At 41.9% G+C, this 22,026-nt stretch overlaps 1 protein-coding gene across 1 annotated transcript; it reads right to left on the bottom strand.

The window, feature by feature from the left end:
- Positions 1-1,610: 1,610 nt before the first annotated feature.
- LOC306750895 (myosin-IIIa-like) lies at positions 1,611-18,596 on the bottom strand (the record flags this gene model as incomplete). Its single annotated transcript, XM_079234374.1, has 6 exons — positions 1,611-1,760; positions 4,163-4,239; positions 8,162-8,261; positions 8,423-8,527; positions 15,964-16,098; positions 18,429-18,596. 6 exons carry the CDS (start codon positions 18,594-18,596, stop codon positions 1,611-1,613), a joined length of 735 nt encoding a protein of 244 aa, XP_079090500.1.
- Positions 18,597-22,026: the final 3,430 nt, after the last annotated feature.

Genomic DNA, 22,026 nt, shown 5'->3' with positions numbered 1-22,026 from the left:
ACATATAGATATATATATATATATATATATATATATATATATATATATCTATATGTATATATATATATATATATATATATATATATATATATATATATATATATAGATATATATATACATATATATATATGTTGTATGTGAACATACAGTACTGTGTATACATAGGACATGGTATCTGTCCAAATGCAGTGGACATAAATGTTATTTTGAAACATTACATGTCATTTTGTAGATGACTAAAAAGTGACAATTGTGATTTACCTGCCAAGCTGCATCCACTACTGGTCCCTACTTCTACAGTTAAAACAAACACTGTAACACTGCATGTTGCTGCAGGAACACTACCAGTGTATATTGTGTGAAGAGAATATGATTTTTTTGTAAAGCTACACTGTAAAGAGCAGCACTAAGGGATGCATTCAGACATTGTAGAAAACATAGAACATGAGGCTTGTCCTTGACGATGCTCTGTCTCTACTTGGTAGAGTTTACCCTAAATTAAATGAGACGGGGTGTGTTTGAATCAATGCCCTCAGCGTCGCCGCTTTCCCCCGACTGCTTGACGAGTGAACCCCGAGCAGAGAGAGGAGGGAAGTGAGGAGTGTGAACAGACAGCCTGAAGCTCTGGCTGCAGCAGTCACATAGATTCAGAGGAAGCTGTGTGACGTCTCCTGTGGAGCACGACCCCCAGAGCAAACACACAGGACAGCTATGTCACAGGAGCTGTGTGTGTGTGTGTGTGTGTGTGTGTGTGTGTGTGTGTGGGAGCACACCGTTTCAGGGCATGTGATGGACAAAGTGCTGCGCCGGTAGGAGCACAGCGCCTGTAAGTGCTTATGCAGCTCTGGAATCCGGAGACGATAAACAATTACTTTTCACCTTCAGCCCATTTAAAAAACGCACAGATTAGGGAAAGTGTGGCTGTGCTCTCAGCCTCCACACGCAGGATGAATGGGAATAGCGGTTTGTGTAAAAGCCATTTGACATAAAAATACTGCACTTTGTCTGGTGTCAGTCTGAATAGAGAAGAAAATCCCTGCTTTGGGGAGCAGGAGGCGTCTTTTGCTACTTTAAACTTCTACTCCAATACATTTTGGAGGCAATTATTGTTACATGTCTTGTGCAACTTGTATTACTTTTGCAGATTCATATTTTTCAACACAAGATATAAATCAATGAATGCATTGTGTGATAGAGATCCAGCTACCCGGCAGTATAGAGAAGCTGAAATTGGTTCCACCTTCACAAGCTGCACCATTAACGACGGTTACATATTTATTGCATCACTATTTTATTGTTTAGTTGCTTTTTGGTACTAGGCACCAACATATATGTTTATGTTTTTGATAAAAAAAAAAGTGATTAGTGGTTTGGTGAGAGGGACAGATGGAAAAAGGCAGGAGAAAGAGAGGTGATGACATCCGAGTGAGAAAAACTCAACAGGATACAAAGACTCAGTCATTGATCTTTGGCCATCAGGTCATTCAGTAAAACATAAGTGAAGTCATGTATTTGTGAATCAAACTTATTTGCCTAAATGGACAGAGGCAGGGTCAAAGTCACAGCCCCCTGATGATGACGATGGAGAGCTGCGTAGGTGTGACGAAGGCTCACCTGGGTATTTTGAAAAGTGCTCTCATGGGGTGCAGTTCGGAGAGGGGGGGGTCTCCATCGCCCAGCTCTATGCCGGTGATGCCGAGGGACCAGACATCACAACGAGCATCGTAGGTCGAGTCCAGCTGCTGCTCACACGCTATTACCTGCAGACGGAGACGGAAAAGAACCAACATTTTGTCACAAATTTACAGTATTACTCTAAAGTAAAGTAAAGTAAAGTAAAATCTCTCTCTCTCTACCCCAAAACAACAAAAGACAGTATGTTTCTGGATAAAGGTTGTACAGTTTGGGCCCACTTCCTTACTAGGGAGTCAATATTCACGTATTGTTAGTGATTTATTTGTATTTTGTAAGACCGTGGATGCACGCCATTAAGAGAACAAAATCTATATCAAAACATCAAAGAACCCCAATAAGTGTAACAGAGCACAGCCAAAGCTGCAATCTCATCATCATCTGCCTCGGGCAACACACACACACACACACACAAAAGCACACACACAAAAAAGCACACACACTCTCACAGTCGATCATCAATGTCCTGAGGGCAACATGGTACGCAATCAACAATAGGAATCATCTTTGAGTGGGAGGTATGTGTACACACACACACACACAACACACACACACACACACACACACACACACACACACACACACACGCACACACACATGTTCACCATTAATGTCAATTGTCTGAAAGCAATATCATTTGTATTCCAAATCCCCAATAGGTATGTACTTATGTAAACATACTAATCATTACCAGATCACTCATAATAAGACATCCTGAAACACAAGTGTACGCACACACACACACACACACACACACACACACACACACACACACACACACACACACACACACACACACACATACTTTATCTTGGAAAACACAAGGAAAGTCATACCAAACATAAGAAAAAACTATGGTAAATCAGCCCTAATATTGACGATTTTGAATGACATTAAATGACCAAAATATCCCCCAAAAAGTCAAATATATACTTATGACACCTAAATCATCAGTCTATAAAGTCAATAAAAATATAGCTCGTCTAAAATGTATAACATTGTCCAGATGTGACACAACTTACCCCACAACTCGGTCATTAAAAAACGTTTTCTCTGCAATAATAACCATTTTCTGTAATCGATCCTTGTTTACAAATCTCTCTCCTGGCATCAACAAACCTTTTGGACCAAAGACGTTCTCGTCTCGAGAGTCAACCCGACAAACATCTTACACAAATGAGATTAAAATCCGGACCGCACACGTCATGTATATTCTAATGCAGAATTTGCACGGCATGCAAAACCTCATGTAAAAGTGTCCATTTTGATTTGGCGAGTAAAGCGGCGAGGTTCGCCTGTGACGGACAAATCAGGGCACAAGGTGGAGGAAACACAACCAGAGGAGAACAACTTTAACAAGAGGCCGCTAATGCTTCATACAGCAAGGTTATGGTGAGGCAGTTAATAGGAAATTAAGGGACAGTTATGTTCATGGCTAAAAGAGACATTGTATTTTTTGTATTCTAAGCATCCTTCTTCGTCAAAACCCGGTGCCTACAAGGATATTAATCAATTTCTGCATCTCACTACTGCATTTTATTTCTATTGCATTTTATTTCTTAAACTGCACTCAACTTTCTTCTTTTTTTTGGTTGCTTTTTGACAGTTTTTTTTAATGTTTTAATGAATGTTCTTAATTGTTTTTAAATCTTGTTTTCTTCTGCGTTATGTTTTGATGCGTTTAATAGTTTTATGTGGAGCACTTTGAATCACCTTGTTGTTGAAATGTGCTATACAAATAAACTTGCCTTGCAATGTACCACATATTTTCACATATTCAGTCGTTCTTTTCAAGAACTGTGAACTTGACTGTGTAAAGAATTGGGTTGAGTTCCCCTTTAATTGCGAGGCAGCTTCGGTCCTCAGCATAAACATTAAGTTGCACTACACGCACTACACCATGACCTTTGAACTCTTTCTGTCCCACTTGCTATATATAAAGGGGCAGACTACTTCCTGCACTGGCAATACACAATGATAGTCTGTGCATCAGAATCCTCAGCTATGTCATTCCTTTTAAAAATGAGCCTCAGTGCTCGACTATTTGTAAACCAGAAGATAAGAGGCAACACACAGACACTTCCCTCTTTTGTAAGAAAAACACTCCCAAAAGGACAAACTTTGACAAAAAGAAACCCTCCAGTCAGATGAATCAAGAACGTCAAGCTGAGAGACCCCTTTATATCACCCCTGACACAACGCTGGAGGAAGTTAGCTCCCATAAAAAGTAAAAGGACACACAGGGGATGTGAGGGGATCATTTCTTGAACTGCCAGTGCACAGAGCTGTTATTAGACAGGAAGCCAAGGATGGAGGCCGTCCATTCCATTTGTCTTTTCATGCACATTGTGTTTGACAGTGTTATCTCTCTGATGATTATTAACCGTGGGCCCACTGGGATCTGCTCCAGGCTAATGTAGTGGAAAGAGACGAGGCGGCGGGTGCGTTTATAGGCTGTTTTTTACTGTACCTCCGGAGCCATCCAGAAGGGAGTTCCCACAGAGGTGTTCCTCCTCAGGCGGGTATTTGTCAGCTGGGCCGAAACGCCTGCGGGGAAGAGAATACACACTTTAGCCGTGCACTCAGGGACAATTTGCACCATCTCAGTTGCTTCTGGGACGACGTTTTTTTTTTTTAAAGACTGGCTGGTAAAAGTGATGATCTGTGAAGAAGGAAACAGCGAACAGCGGGGTGTTTCTGAATGGATCCCAGAGCTCCCTCGTATCCCACTGATAGAGCTGTCTCTATAGTGACAGGGAGGAAAAACAAAACACACACATGGACAGAGAGACATCAAACCCCTTCAGATGATAGATTGCTTTGAATTTCAAATTCTTATGTGACTGCAGGTTATCTTGACCGGGCATTTCAAGAACAACATTTGAATACAATTCAGCTGTGAACAGCACGAGACATTTCCCCGTCTCTCAGAAATACATTGTATGAACCTGGCTTATGTTAGCTTTATCATTCATACATATATTTTGCATATATATATAAATATATATATAGGACAAAGTCATGTTGCAACAATCAAGTCAGAGGTAAATTCAGCATGAATGAGACAGCAGAGAGCCTGCGTCTCCTTATGTGTGTGTTATTGTGCGGTACAAAGCCTGACAAGGAACGTAGTGACCCACAATCGTGTGTTCAGTCCAGTCCGGACAAATCAACGTTAAGCCACGCGATAACGTATCCCAGGGCTCGCTCCGCTGAAGCAGCAACCGGGACAAAAGCAGAGCCTCCAGGCAACAGCGGCTTCCAACAAACAAAAGGTGATCTACTGATGCACGACATGCCGCCGCAGAACAATGACTTTGCCTCGGAGAGCATGTCGTGTATTGTTCTGCGCTAATCTGAGCCGCAGTTTCTGCAAAAATGATATTCTGCAGAACGCACTGTGAAGGACATAAAGGGCTAATTTCTGAACATGCACCAGTGACGGTTCATAGACGTGAACATCTAAAGGGATATTAGAAACATGTGCAGCACGGGATACACATACTGTATGTGCATGAGGCTGTAAAAACACAGGCTGTCACCAAACCACCAAAACCACTACACAGAAGCACTTCAACCCGCATTAGTGAGAACAAACCCGTAGTCCGACACAGACGTCGGCTACGACACACATAAGGTATAGAAGCGTGTGAGGATACAGACACACAAAGAGACCCCCATTAAAGCTCTCACAGCCCCTCTCTTTCCACTACATTAGCCCGGAGTGGAGCCTGGTGGGCCACACTTAATAATCATCACAGAGATAACGCCGTCAATTAGAATATTCATGAGAGACCCATGAACGAACGGCGCCTCTCATTCTTTCAGTTTTTATTTGGTGGGGGTGAGGTGGGTCTATGTCTTTGCTATTTTGTTTCTCTGCCTGTGATGAGTCACTGCGGGGGCTTTATCTCCTCAGCTGCTTAGCGTAGCGCGCACCCCCTCCGCACCAAAATCCATTAATCGCAGCGTGACGCAGTGCCGTCGTGCAGCACCGAGGCGGGAGCGAGTCGCCTTTTTTTCCGTCACTCTGCAAGTTTCTGTACACGCCGGGCTATTTAAAAAAGAATAAAAACTCCCGCTTTATTTTTCCCTCCATTTCTGACGGCGTCACGGCCGATATCTGATGGGAATATCAACTGTCAGCGACGTTGAGGCTCGCAAGCGAGCTGTATCAAAAGATGTTAAGTCATTTTTGTGCCTCTACTTCCAAATTCTCCAGTCTGCATGGACTTAATTGGGAGATAACTGGACAGGAAGTCCACGTCTTATCTGCTCAGTTCCCCGCAACCTCCGTCTCAGATGGATGACATGACATTTACCAGGTGTCACGGAAAGCTGACAAAATTCAGATCTTTCCATGAAAATGCATGCCTGATGTTCCAATTTCTTACTTTGAGCTAAATGCTAACATCCACATGCTCTCAATGACAACCTCATCCTGTAGTGAACATGAACGTCCGTACCAAAATGTCTCATAGTCTTCGAGATATTTCACTCAAAACTACAAACGTGAACTTCATGGTGTAGCTGGATCAAAAGTCAAGGGATCACCAAAATCCTTGTGGCTCATCCTCTGGCCACCATCGATATTTGTACCAAATTTCATGGAAATCCGTCCAATACATTTGTCTAAACAACAACAAGATGTCAACCTCATTGTGCTGGAGGACGATTTAGGAGATTTTCCACATCAGTAGGATCCTCTGGGGATCATGAACGTATGTAACATGAATCGAGACACCTTTTTTTTCAGGTTCAACTTCCTCGTATCATATCAGAGTGACATGATGCTGCTTTTGGCGTCATATTGCTACGTTTATTCCTCCATCTCATGATCTCATGTGTCTTTATTGGTGCTTTGTCCACAGTTAAGCATTCACTCCATATTTCATATTTCATTATAAGCCCCACTGTTCTCTGAATGGAGAGAATGTTGCTGATGTTACTCTCCATCCCAGCATGCATCTGTTTTGAATAGTCAGCAGAAAGATAAGAGCTGATGAATATGCGAACATGGAGGCAGAAACCTGGTTATATCCGCTATACAGCAATGACTCTTAGGTGGTAGAAATGAAGGCAGCAATGATTTATTGGTGATAATGCAACAATCTTTAATGTGATTACTTCCTATCTGGTTTCCAGGAGCTTCTCTCGAAGCAACATGGTGAAACTTGGCAATGTGTGTATGTCATAAATATCTTCCTATCTTAGAGAGTCTTACTTTATCTGGAAAGCAATATACTGAATGAGCTCATAAAATGTATTTAACTTTAAGTTACAAGACAATAGTTCTATGAAATTCTAAAATTGTGTACATTTGATGTTTTTTGTTTCAGTACTAAATACATATCTGGGACAATATCTTCATTTTCCTAGATTATCTAACCCTAGAAAAGACCATCAGATTGCCACTCCTGTCAAGAGGGACTTGTAAAGCAGTTCAGTGTCCGTCTCAAGGACACTTTTGAAAGCTCAAGCGACGTGGCTGTCCATGGATCTGTTGAAAAAACACAATTTCTTTTGTCTGAGTTTCAGTTTTATTTAACAGATTGTGTTACTTTCATCGCCAAAAATATCAGAGTTTTCTAAATCTACAACTTTAATCTTTAACTTTAATAATTTCTTTTCTTTTTGCATCTGCATTGGCTCTAATACGCAGTCGTACACATCACCAGATGTAGACATCACAAAACATCTGGGACGTTTTGGAAAGCACAGGTAGAACTGCATCTCGAACTTTTTTAATTCTGAAAGACCTCAAGGCTTCAATTCCGAAAAACTGGCGCAATAAACCGGCGTTGAGAATCTCTGGCAGCCTCGTGAGGAGGAAGAAGCTGCTTTGAAGGCTCCGTATGAGCTTCTTCACATTCACATATTAAGTGATTCCATTAATCCCTCTCCTCCTCCTCCTTACATAAGAGCTGTGCACTATGTGCTTCATGGTTAGAAAAAGGCTTTTAAGAGAAGCCCACAATTAGCAGACTGAATGCAAACCTACACACATGTTGAGTGGGGATTTTACTTGTAATGAAAACAGGCAGCAGGTTTTTCCAGCAGGGGTGAGTCATCCCCTGGAAATAGTCAGAATCACTTTGCCTATCGTGAGCCTTCAATCCAGGAACTACGGCCGGGCGGCGCGGAGCGCCTCATTTGGTTAAGAAAAACCCCAAAAAACAAATCAGCGCAAACAAAGAGCGAACAGCAACAATGGCCGCCGCTGTCTCCCTGGGAATGTAAGAGATGGGTCGTAATGGAAAAACATAATCGTATGCCACCTCGTCGGGTTGTGTAAACGCATCCCAACCTCTCAAGGAAACTAATTAGGGGAACAATTTATTTGGCAAGCGGCTGAAGGTAATGGATTTGACCCTCTTCTGTTAAATAGAGCCACAACACGATTCTCACTGATTAGAGGAGGATAGTAGAGAGAGAGAGAGAGATAGAGAGAGAGAGAGAGAGAGAGTACCAAAATCCACGAGTTTGACGCCTCCATGTGTCGTCAACAGGATGTTGTTGCCTTTGACGTCACGGTGGATGGTCTTGTGGATGTGCAGGTGCTGGAGGCCCTGTGGAGAAAAAAAAAAGAGGTTAACAGCTTTTTCTGACAAGCACCTGCCTGCAAAATGATCCCATTTAAGCTCTTTTCATTGGAGCGATGTGTTCAGTGGGAGGTTGTTCTGTGGAGCTCTGCAGCGCGTCATTGTCTCGTTCAAAAGGCCAGACGTACCATGAGGGCCTCGTGCAAAATGTAGGCAATAATGGCTTCATCCATTCGGTCTCCCCTCTTCAGCATGCCTTTAGCCAGATCTGTCACAGAGCCGCCACAACAGAGCTGCAACAGAAGAATAAAAAACACAAAAAAGAAACGGAGAAGAATGAGCATAAACTCAACATGAGTCAGCACTTATATACAACGCGCTGAAATCTGGGACATCTGAGATTCCACACGGAGGATGAAAACGTCTCGATCGTGAGATTTCACAGTGAGGAAAGAGATGCTGGAAGTAGTTCTGTCAATCTGTAGCGGCTTATCTTCCTGCGGCAGCTTAGCGAGAGGCGGCAAAAAATAAGAATAAAATCGTGTCCACGAGGAGAATGTACATTTTGTGTGCAGGGTTTAATCTACGCTCTGATGACGAAGCAGGGTAAATATTAAACATGCACAAATCATCTTCAAATGGAGGACACCCTCTTATGTTTCCAGACAATGAGCAACATTTATAGTATAAACGACACCATTTATAGGACAGCCTTTCACACTGGAAGCAGCATGAACACAAAGAAAAAAAGACAAAGAAAAACGTTTGATTTTGTTTTCTCCTGGTTTCCTGCGTCTAGATGTGGACTCCACCGTCAATAGCGGTCCCTCTTGGAAAATTACTGAAAATTACCCACTAGGTTGCCTTGGCGACAACAATAACCCTTAATTTGGGCCTTTCTTTGAGATGCCGGAGGTAAGAGGCCAGAGGTACGCAGAAAACACGACGCTCTAGAGATGTCAATCACAGCTCCCGAAGGGAAATCATAGATTTGTAAACACATAAAATATATACATTAAACACACAAACGCCTCTTTTTCCTTTTGTTTTGACCAAAAAAAGGCTTCGCAAAGCCGCCGTCTACATCTTTTTTATGTATTAAACACTTGTTCTTGTATGATTACACTAATTTTCCTGCACTTGTAAGCTGAAAGCTTAATTAGGCAATAGACATGCAGCGGCGTGTGGTTATTTAGGATGAGAATCAGTTCAGTCCCCCGCAGCGATCACACGAAGCATCACGTGTCAGAAACGATTCATAATAAATAACTTATACACCACCGCATTGAGACTACTATAGGATGTTTCTATTCACATTGAGAATGACAGCGCAGCATGGGGGCTTATGGTGCAATGTTTATTTACCTAAAATGATTGAAGGAAACAGGGCAGTACATTTTGTCAAAAAACATTGCATAATGGGAATAGACAAAAAAAGAAGATATATTACTATTACAGCTCTATGAACCTGATCTTCTGCAATCCTGAGGGAACAGAAACGTGCTGACTGGTACAATATTGCGTCATAATACAAACATGTTTGTGGCTGTTTGCCCAAATCTCCAGATAGGGACCCATTGAGTTATTTCATACTTCCACCTGCATGTTGTGCACAAAGTGTTTTGTTGCTGCTGCAGCTAATTGAGCTCCACAGGAAGCTTCTTCAACTGTACTACTCACAACGTACAGTGAACCCTTTTTAAAGAACAGAACACTACATTTTGTGGGTTTTAGAGCTGCAAATACATATCATTATCCTTACTAATTATTGCATTGTTTTTTTTTCCACACTCAATTGATTGATGTATAACTGTTTAGTCAATAAGCTCTCAGAAAATAGTGAAACGTTGAATATGACATCCAATTCAATTGTGTAAACATAACAAAAATAACATTTAATTTACAGTGATAGGAAACAGTTGCCATTGTTTTTCTTTTTGTAGTTGTTTTGAGTCTCTTTGCGGTCATTTTATGTCCCTTTCTAGTCATTTGTATCATCTCTGTAATAGTGTTGTGTCTCTTTCTCATTACGTTGCATCTCTTTGTGAACATGTTACGTCTCTGTGGTCATTTTGTTCCTATTTGTTGTAGTTTCTGTGTCTCTTTGAGGTTGTTCTGTATCTCTCAGTAGTTGTTTTGCATCTCTTTGTGATTGTTTTGCATCTCTTTGTTGCTTGTTTGGTTCTCTTTGTAGTACTTTTGTTTCTCCTTGCAGCCATTTTGTGAGTCTTCGTATTAGCTTAGCGTCTCTTTGTGGTCATTCTGTGACTTTAAAGAAGAACATCTTACAGACACTTCAAACAGAAACCCGCAGGCCCAGGAGCCATATATGAGCACCTGGGCCTCATATATGATATATTCAGAACCACCACACCCAGCACTAGATGCTGAGAGGGAAGCAAGTCTTTGACCTTGACGAAGCGATGGCATAAGTTTTCAACATGGTGTGTGTTTTCTATCTGCCTCTCGATCTACCCATCCATCAGGAGCCCAGAGGACTGTTGCGGGATGGACGGCTGCATCTCAGCTGCCACATGGGGAGCTTAATCCTCTCTCTCTCTCTGCTATCAAACGTGCAGCTGAGCAGAGAATACCGCCAAGGCTCGGCAGACAGCCCGACAACGAGCCGCGCCCTGACGTCAGTCCACATCACCGCTGCCATATCACCTGTCATCATTAAATTACACTGGGCAGACAGACGAATCCATATTAATGAGAGGCCCGCTGCCCTGGATTTAACCGAGCTAAACGTTAGCGCTCTCACCTTAGCCACGTGCCTCGAAAGTGATGCTCAACACGAACATTAATTATTTCAGATGTGGTGAAGACTCACACTTCTGCAGAGGGAAAATGACATATGAAACTTCCGAGCTGGTCTGATTTAAATCTTGATCGGGTTAAAGAGGATTTCCTAAGCTTTGGGTGCAGATGTTTAAACACAATTAGTGTGAGGGTTGTTTCTCCACAAGCATCACACAGACTAAACAAAAGCGTAATTCCTATCATTCGTCACACCGTTAAACTATGATGGTGATTATTAAGTCGATGAGGATGAACAAAACAGCTGAAGAGTTAATAGCTTAAGACAAATTGATCTTGAATATCCTTGAATGTCAAATATGGAGACTCAACAGCAATTCCAATGGATGCCATTCACACACTATAAGGTACTATCCCAAATATAGGATGCAAAATCACTGTTTGCAACAATTAGACTAACTCTAATATTGCTAATAATTATTATTAGGCCTGCCAAAATTAGAATTTTCCACCACAGATTGGCTGAAAATCTAAATAAAAAGGTCTGATCCATGTCTTCCATCTTCTTCTTGGATGTTTCCCGAGTTTTTCCACAATACCTATCGTATTTAGAAAGAAAGAACTGAATACATTGAATACCGAGTGGGATATTCTCCATTACAAATGAGGTCAGGTGCTCGCTTAGTCATGTAAATCAAAGTAGACGATCAAAAGACGTGTAAAAGACGCGGATGAAACAAATGTAAAGATGAAACAGACGGGGCTGCCCCTCTGACTCAGTGAGGAGAAACCACAGGTAAAGCACACAGGTGCTGACTTTTCAGTCAACTATCTTTGATGTGTGTTTCCTTGCCAATATAAATATAAATTGGGGGTCTTATCTGCTGCCTGATTACTGGACGTATGCGGTTGCATCGTGTCTGCGGCCCTCAATAATCATGCGTCCTCTCTGTGTGAGTTACACGCTGGATCTCCTCCAGGGAAAAGCACTGCTAGTGTTACTGCGGGGTTCTCGTTTACACCAGCACAATAGCTGAGCTGTGTCTACTTTCTGGCAGCCGTTTAATGAAAAGTACAAACGGCGAATAACATTGTAAACCTCATTGTCAATTAATGGAGGTCGAGGTTGCGGTGCGAGGGCCGGACGAGTCGGGGACGGAGACTAATGAGGGTAAAGGAAAGCAGCGCGGGTTTATTTTGGACTTTTAGAAGGTGGTCGACGCAAAAAAAAGCTATGTGGTACAATGAGAGAGGACGAACAAACAATGCCTCTGGTGTAGACGGAGATTTAAGTGGAAAAAAATGGAAATGCTAATGGTTGTATTTTGGTTTGACTCTACCAGCTTTGCATACTTTGCACGGCTTTCTTACACTTCTTCCTCAGAGATACTCAGGCCCTTTGTCCAGTGTTATATTCCTGAAACAGGACTTTACTTGCAAACTCCAAATATATCTTGTGTTTTTATTTATTTGTATCACAAACATTTAGATTTATCTCCCAGCTGAAAGGTAAATCTGTATACAAGCTTTCATTCATCCCAAGTCCTGACCAGTTCCCAAATCACAATGCTCCTATTTGCCTTTAAATTATTCTGTAGGAGCCATTAGACACACTCTGAGTGTGCTGTCGTATGGCTTGTTATTCGGCAACGATTCTCTTCAGCCGCTCTACCGTAGCGGCGTGTTTAATGTGGTGCCTCAGAGACAGTTTAACACGAGCTTCCATCTCTGCAGAGAAACTGGAACTCTTAAAGATGTCAATGCAGTTGTGGTCCTGATAAAAGCCCTTCATGCCCAGTTACTTCTTCCATTTCCCAGTGGCTGAGCCCATTACTTTTTCTTTTTTGTTAAATATATTTGCAGACAGTTTTTCCTGTAAATAACTCTCTGTTAACATCATAGTTCGTCTCCATAACTCATAGTTTGCTTTTTTTAGGATTGTTTTAGCATAGCTGTTTTTAGCATAGCTTTTTTAGATTTTTTCTTTCGATTTTTCTTTAGCATAATTTTTTGAGGATTTTCAATTACTTTTAGCATAGCTTTTTGAGGATTTTTCATATCAGCTCCAAAATGACAGCAATACATTTTAGTAAAGTATTTGTTAAAAATGGTGATGATGCTGGTGGTGTGATAACATATTGAAAAAGACGAGATATATGTTCTGCAAAGTCATTAAAAATATCAGACAAGCATGGTTTCACATCAGAGATCCGCAGCTTTTGGCCAAATGTAAACATCAGCTTATCCGTATAAAAGTTAACACCTAATTACTGCTTCTACTAGTAGTATTATTTACAAATGGTAGTAACAACGAAGCAGTAGTACAAGAACTAGCATCTCAATTCTGTCAGTCACCAGAACTCAAAATGCAATATCGGCGCAGAGCAATGCCATTTCAATTCATCATTATTGTATTTTTGCATCATGAAAGCTGGGATACATCTTTAAGATGAGCTTTTAAAGGTTGCACTAATCAGTGGCCTTCATTTAGCGAGGTCTCTGGGTCAAACACTGGAGCTCCCAAATTAAATGCACATCCAAATCTGTTTTTTATTTCCAATTAGAGAATAAACGTCGCTCCATCGTGGCTATCTTTGAAGTACGTCTGCGCTCTCTGGGAGCAGGAAGAGGCCGTCGCACATGAAAGCCGGCTCGTCTCTGCCCCGCATCCGCCATCATAAAGGAGCTGCACTACAGAGGCAGAGCCAAAAGCTCTCAGACCCCAATAAGAGGCTAACAAAGTAAAGGATGCAATTTGTGTGTATTCTGTTCATAATGAGCGGCCTGCTGTCGGTGCAGTGCAGCTCCTCTCAGCAGAGCTAAAGGATGGGAAATTACAGTTTATAAGGGAGAGGACAGTAACCATGGTGAATGACCGCCTCGCCGCCTGCTTTCCTGTCTCTTCACTGCTAAAAACCCCATGTGCATCTACTTCAGAGAGCACACACACACACACACAGCCACTTGCTAAACTGTCAGGCAGTGATTTTCAGCCTCAGGATTAGCCACCAGATTTGGACTGCTGGCTGCAGATTTCTGCAAGGGATTTTTTTTTTTTTAAATGGAGCAAACCACAGAGGAAACAGTCGAGTTCTCTCAGCTTTGCTACTCTGTTTACTTCCTGACACCAGATTTGTATTTTTACTCAAAAGAAATGAGTCCTGACCGATCCACACAACAAAATACTCACTAACTATCACTACCGCGCAAAATAACAACTATGTGCAGCACATACAGGTCTTTGTGTTCCTGTGATAATGATTCTGCGTCTTAGATTGTATACTTGATATGTGAGAAAAGTACGAGTAGATGTGACCACTGCAAAAGGTCAGGAGAAAGGACGCGATGAAAAGGGAAAGAAACACAAGCTGGAGAGGTGAAAACTATCCACTGGGTTGGCGTAACAGCGCTGCTGCTGATGCAAAGCCCACTGAGCTTGGATTACAGAAATATGGACACTCTGTTCCAGCACCGCTGTACCTGATAATGGAAGAAGGAACCGAACAAAGAGGGACACAGTTGGTGGAGATGTATGTTTTAAGGTGCAGTCGGAATAGCTTCAAAATGAATAGCATCTTATTACAGGGAATGCTGGAATCGCAAGATGCACTAAATTAACACTAATTAACACTAAATTAAGTGTCGCGGATCACCAAAGCCTTTGGGGTTCATCCTGGTCTGGGGACCATGACTGTCTGTAGCTGACAGACTATTGGTTGCTGAGATATTTCAGTCTGGACCGTGGAGTCACGACGGAAGGGTGACTAAAAATGTCAGACGTTGCCCATGTTTACTGGACCTCTCCAGGTCTGTAGTGGTCTGGATCAAAGCAGCAACACACAGCACACGGTCAGAGGGCCCCACATCCCCCCACCGCGAACACGTTTCCTCCTCTGAGGTTGACCTCCATTACATGTTGGTCAGGAAGTCGACATTTGAAAAAGGTACAGCAGGCAATGAAATATGAGAGATGGAGAGTCTCGGGTCTTAGAAGCTTTTTCTTCAGATGTAAAGAAAGCAGCAGCAAGGTCCCCTTGAACTGTGACAAACTATGGGCTGCAACCGAATCTCCATTTTTTTATTTGACTGTTCAATACGAAGAATCCGCTCTTTATTCCTTCTTTTTTTAGAGAGAGAATATCTGGCAATCTAAAAATCCATTGGTTAGATCATGTTAGATTTAGATCATAATAACATGGTCAAATCTGTCCCGACACAGCTTCATAATAAACCAAAAATATTTTTACAGTTTTACACTCCAACAAGTGGGATCAGTGCTTTCTGCACCCGGTCGCTGACCCTCACCGGGTGCATTCCCTTGGTGGGCATGCACCTCGACCAGCTCTATTCATACTTATACAACCAATGTCTTTATGATTAAATTGATTACAGAAGCAGAAAACGTCTTCATGGCCTCTAAAAACAGAAAAAAAAATCCAATTCAGCAACTTTCATGGAGGAGCCATAGAGAGCCTTTCCTGTACATAGAGAGCCTTTCCTGTACAGTAGGTGCAAGAGTATTGCATCCTTTCGGTTACAGCCTGCAGAACCACAGAAATCAGCAACCGGACACATTTGTGCCTCTACTACTGCAGTGTGTTATCAACTAATACACTGCGACAGTCCCTGTAAACAGAAATCCCTGCTCTCAGCAGGGTGCCCTTGTCACTCGAGCTAACCTCCACCCCCCCCAACACTGCCACTGTTGTCGGCCTGTGACCAAATCCCCCAGGTGGCCTATAAGTAAACTCCCAGACTGCCCACGCCGGCTAAACCTGTTGCGTAATCCCTGGCCGTACCTGGTGGCCGCTGCACATACCTGACGAGACACGCTGTGTGATGTACGGCCAGACCTTTAATCTGCTCTTATACGCTCATTGTCTGACCCATTAAGCCACAGTATACAGTGAATGCTGTTCGTCTAATATATGAGCCGTGGCGACGATATAGTGGCTTTTAGTGGTCCTACCTCCAGCACTAGCCACAACTGGTCTCCACACTTCACATCCTTCTTGTAGTACATCCCGTAGAATTTCACCACATTGGTGTGGTCCGACAGGGCTTTGAGGATGTTGTACTCCGCTTCGATCTCCTCATCGATATCCTGGGAAACAAGGACAAGGAGATCTGTTAAGACTTTGCACGCTTACAACCGTGTTTCCTTTTTGTGATGTTTCATGCCAGAAGATATCCAGACATCTGATGGTGACACCAGCTTTGTAGAATAAAGAAACATTTTTGATGAGAAGATTGATAACACACTTATATCATTACAAAAATAAAAGCATTTTATTGCCTTTTTTTCCCCTGGTTATAGTCTTAATGCTAAGCTAAGTGTCTCTTGGATCCAGCTTAATATTTAACACTTATAACAGAGGTACAGATCTTCTCCTCTAACTCTAGCCAAGGAAATTAATAATGTCGTTAGCGCTCTGTTGCTGCTCTTTAGGACATTTAATGAAGTCTCCATCACTGACTCTGGAATTTAATGTGGGTGAAAAGGGCAAATCCTCCGAATAATGGTAATTATGGAATACTTTTTTTTACTGAATTTCGCAGCCATACTGTCTGATTAAGGCCTATAAGAAACCTTTCTGATGCATATTTCATTTTAAACATACACAAAACTATGTTCACGACAGACACAAATTATTCTGTGTTTCATGTCTGTGCCTCTGGATGATGAGGAAACATTATTATACACTTATATGTAGAGATTTCCAGGAATTAACTTATTTGTAAGGGTCAAGTAGGGTCACTGCAGTGGCAGTATATGCAGTAGTACTACATATTATATTACAACCTCCTTAAAACAAAGCCTGGCGTTCAACCAAAGCAATTTTCCCTTTTCAAACGATTTACCTGATAAAAGGCTCCAGTATTTAACAAGAAAAAGAAAAAGTGGGACAGAAAAGTCCAAAATAAATGATTTTGTGCAAAAGAAATATTGTTTCCCCGGTGATTAAAACGATGGTAATGATGGTGCTCACAGGCTAGTGGTCTGTGGATAATCATTCTTCAATAATGAGAAAGTAACAAATTCACAATAATGAGATTGTATAAGCATGAAGGCTGAATCTAATGGGACATGGCTGCTCATTAGAGCTGCTAAATAAGCCATAAAGTCCACTGTACCTTCAAAATAAACGGAGGAGTTACAACGACACCAGAACATGAGAGCAATGAGCCAATTCAGTCTTCAGTCAAGAAGAGAAGCATGGTAATAATATAGAGTATGGAAGCCTCAATTATTGATCTTTTATCTGAAAATAGTGACCTTTCTTGATGGCTGTGCCTCTTGCCTCGTAATGTCCCGTAAGTGGTATATCTTGTCACTGTAGTAAATAAACTCTGCTTTTACAGGATGATGTCTCTGCTCCGTGTCAAAATGTTCTCGCTTTAGGCAAAATGTTCCTCACACTTTTGCATCGGTGCCAAATGTGTTTTGGTTCAATGCTAAAACAAAAACCTGTGCACGCAAAAAGAGTCCAGAATTATCAGGGATAATAATAAGTATCCATGATAAATCCAACTGATGATGATCAATTAATCTGATTCAATTCCACCATTTAAAAAGGGGTGTGTCCTTTCTGGGAGGATGGGCCTCAGGTCGAGCCCTTTTGTTGTTAACTACTTGCACGTTTCTCCAGTCATTTTGATGCAATACTGATTGGAATACACTTGATAGAAAAAGCCTAAAATGTAATATAACACAAACTCTTGGGAGACTTAGTTATCTCTTGTTGACTGCAGTCAGCTTCACGCTTGTGTGTCTCCACCAACCGGTCAGGTTGCAGTTTACGTCCATGTTTATCCAAAATGTCGTCATTTTATCCTCTTAGACATTTTGGCAAATCTGTCATCATGTGTGAATTCTTGAGCTATGGCCAAACCAATGGGTTTTGTGAGTTCACGGTGACCTTTGACCCCCAAATCATTTCAATCAACTTCGTCCAGGTGGGACGTTTTGCTCTGAATTTGAAGACCTTCTCTGCAGATCCTGAGATAGTATATTGTAATATATTAGATATAGACGTACGGAAGGATCTATAGATATATATAGAGACAAAGAATTATTAAATTGAAGGTATGAGGGGAATAACAATGACTTAGCAACTGAAAGCAAACCATAAAGGTAACAAACTGCAAGAGAAACAATTGTGGGCCAGACCCAATCTGTGTTGGTGTCTCCATCTTTAAATATACAGATGCTATAAATGTGACAGATAAAGGGTCACAAGGCAGTAACTTGTCGGCCCTGTTCCTTCACCAAAGGCATAAACACACCACAAGCTCACAGCTGCTTTAACAAGCACCGACTACAACGCGTGCATAGCCTGCAGGGAGGACAGCCTCCAAAATATCACCACGTGAAAACACTTCAGTCATTTAAACTGAAATACGATCACGCTCCAGAGAAGGAAGTCAACTTACATGGATGGGATCCAGGATCTTTACGGCCGCTTTGCTTCCATCCAGTTTGTTGAGCACCTTGTAGACTTTCCCGTAGGTCCCTTTCCCGATGGTCTCGATGATGTCCCAGGCGTCAGTGGGATCTGGAAAGTTGTCGAAGACAATCGATTTCCCTGATTGTGGAAACATCTTCAGGAGAGATCTCCTACGAAAGAAAAGGCACATGGGTCACGGTTTGACGGAGGAAGTGGCAGCTGGCGGGGAACCTGCAGTGTGCAGGCTGGTGTGCTTATTGATGCATAAAAGCTCAGCTGCAGGAGACTTAAAGCCCAAATACAATTCCACAAAGGAAGACTGCCAACCAATGGTTGCCACACCTGAAACTGGGATTTTTGTTGGGATTTTGTTTCATAAAAATACACTTATTACCTTTCTTTAGATTCTAAATGCAATACTCCATGCACTTCAAAGTGTGATACATCCCCACAGAGTGTCTTCTATTAACCAACTTTACACCCTGTTTTTATCTGAAAGGACTCACCATCTGGGCATATTACATTACATTACATTTCATTTAGCTGACGCTTTTATCCAAAGTGACTTACAATAAGTGCATTCAACCATGAGTACAAACTCAGAACAACAAGAATCAAGAAAGTACAATTTCTTCAAAAACCCAAACTACAAAGTGCTATAAGTAAGTGCCATTTAAGTGCTACTAAAGTGCTACTTCCTTTATAGAAATATAGTATATAGCATTTCTAGGCAGGCTAAAGCATTTAACACATGACTAGGTGCTGGGTGCAGATACATGATTATTTAGGATAGAGTTCTGCAGAAATGAGTCCAAAGCATTTTTGCACTTCCTGTTTCCTTGGCTTGTAGTCAATGCTTCTTTTACTATGTTTTGTTGGTTAGATGTTTGAAATAAGGTCTGTGGTTAACACAAGCGAAATGGGTTTTAACTGTTTGTTTTTTAATACATTAGTAAATAACTTTCTTGTGAATATGTACATGTGTTAAAGAAGGCACGTGGCTTTATGTCATGGGAACCAGTGTGATGCTAAAAAAAAGTCATCCATGGTGACATCCAGGCGGTTTATTACTGGAATATTCAAAATGCAAGATAAACACTGATGCATCATAGTAATTAGTTACTTATTTTTTTAAACAGAGTATCCGAACACCTCTTGATGTACTGTTCTTTTCTGAGCGAGTTAAGCAGAGTTTCAATTTCAAAATAAACCATCAGTGTCCCCATATTGCACATATCTTTGTGCAGTTGGACTTTTGTAACATTTGTCACACAATGGTTAGATCACAACACAATATTAACACAAGGTTATTAAATGCAATAAGAGAAACAAAGCAGGATTGTATCTTTGCATTGAAATGTGAGAAGGAAAGTCATCATGCAAAGGAAAACCCTGCTAAATCCTTCACAAACGCACTGTTCATTAACCCTTCAAGATCAAGATCCCGGTTGCTACCCTCGTAGTTTTTCACAGATAATTAAAGCCGTGACAAAAAGCAGAGTACATGGAAACAAACTTACATTGTTCATTGAACAAGACTTGAAACATTTTTGGAAAAATAGTTAATCCACTTCTGTGCAAAAAGGTTAGCATGGCAGCAGTGGTGGTCCGGCCCGGCCTCGACTGTGAGTGTAAACCACAGAGGAGGAGCTAACGCGAGCTAATCTCACTAGCAATTCCCCCCGGCTTCAGAGTTGCCATTGGAAACCATCTCTAAGTGGTAGAAGATACGACAGGATTAGCGGGAATTAGTCACTGCGGCGGCGTGAGCCTTTCCCCATATAGACGCCCATTCATACACAAAGGAAAGCTGGTTAGAGGGCCTAAGCGCATAGCGCTGCAGAGGGCCACTCCATTTATTGCCAGTGCTCACTTTATTTATGTTCAAGGGAGATTTACCTGTCGGATTCACTCCCCAGCTGCTATTTTATCTTAACTAGTTTGGATTACCATGGTGATATGAATCCTTTTGATCCACATTGCTGTGAACAAATCACTGCGGAGCAACATAAAACTGGCACACACACACACACACATTCAGATATTATCAGTCATCGTCTATGCAGAGCGATTAGCCTCCTGTTCATGAGCATCCATGTGGTACTAATTACACTCATGTTCGTACTTAATGTACAGCGCAGTACTAAGTAACCTGCAGACGTCTTCAATAATGCATCGCTGCCTCCATGTGTGACAACATGCCGCGACACATGAGACAGGAGGGCGAAACTGAAGGACTCGCACTGGACACCTCCAACGGGAGCACAGGCCGCGGGGAAGTGACCCCTTAGAGGAGCCGGTTACCTAACCGTGTCCGCCCTGCAGCGCTGGCGGGTTGTCACTTTTAGTCAGTTGGGTAAGGGGAGTGTCGTAAAGTGCAAATTATGAAATGCACATGAATAACTGAGCATTTATTTAATGTGTGAACAGAGAGGTGAAGTTAAATCACATTGTTTTACACTGGAAACAAAAGATTAACTACATTTGAAAGCGTAATCTCTGAACTGAGTGATGTGATAGTGGAGGTTTGGCCGCTCTTCAAGGAAACAGAATATCCCATTTGGCATCAGGGGGACACCCGGCGTGGATTAATCCGTGACGCTGACGGGTGGGTCAAAGTTTCGGCTTTACCTTGGCACAAGAGTGCCGGTCTACGAGCCAAAATAAGCTGACTCGCTGGAGCAGAGTGAAAACTAGTGGAAGATAAAGTCTTCTGATTGGGTTTGCCGACATAAAAACTGTAATAAAGTATTTCTACAACATTCATTACAACACGGGAATCTGTTCAGGGCGAGGACATTTAGAAATACTGACATGTTTCAGATTTTTGTGGTAATGAACATAACATTACACCGTCTGTACAGATTTAACAATATGATGATTCAATAAAAAATCTAATATTCACTGACCTTTGATGGATGATGTTGAGAAGGAAAAAGCAAACAGAGACACATGGATGGTACAAGTAAAGAATAGATTTAGACACGTACAAACATAAAGAACCAACGCACACCTGTGTACAGGTAAACACACACACACACACACCTGCGTACAGGTAAACACACACACATACACACACACACACAGCTGCAATGTGCTGAGCCACTCCCAACATGTGCAAATAAGGAATTCAAATGAGGCAGCCATGCATTAACTAGAGCAGCCAGGTAAACATGCACTCGTTTTTTTAAGGCCAGCAAAACAAATATTGATATACAAGTTTCGAGCATTCGAAGCTAATCTAGTGACATAAAAGGGTCAAAGGTCATCGTCATACTTACTCTGCATGCGTTTACATGCTTGAGTATCAGTGTAGTTCCTGCGTGCCCCAGAAAACTCCTCTATGTATTACATCAAGAATAAGGAGCACAATATTGCGTAGCATGCCACAGTTACCGGGCTCACGTAATTAGTTTAAGTAATTAGTTTTAGCACGAGGACGTCCAGTTGCAGCCGATGAGCATGGTGGCGTCATAAATTAGCCCCGTGGACGACAGGATAACAACAGGCGCGTGCAGCGATGCGCGAGGAGCGAGTCAGGTGCGACGGGCCGTGACGCGGAGGAGAGCTCTGCCTCTCCGTCG

This window comes from Taurulus bubalis (genome assembly GCF_910589615.1).
Source record: "Taurulus bubalis genome assembly, chromosome: 18".
Lineage (NCBI taxonomy): Eukaryota > Metazoa > Chordata > Actinopteri > Perciformes > Cottidae > Taurulus > Taurulus bubalis.
This window is presented reverse-complemented; position numbering and strand designations above follow the sequence as displayed.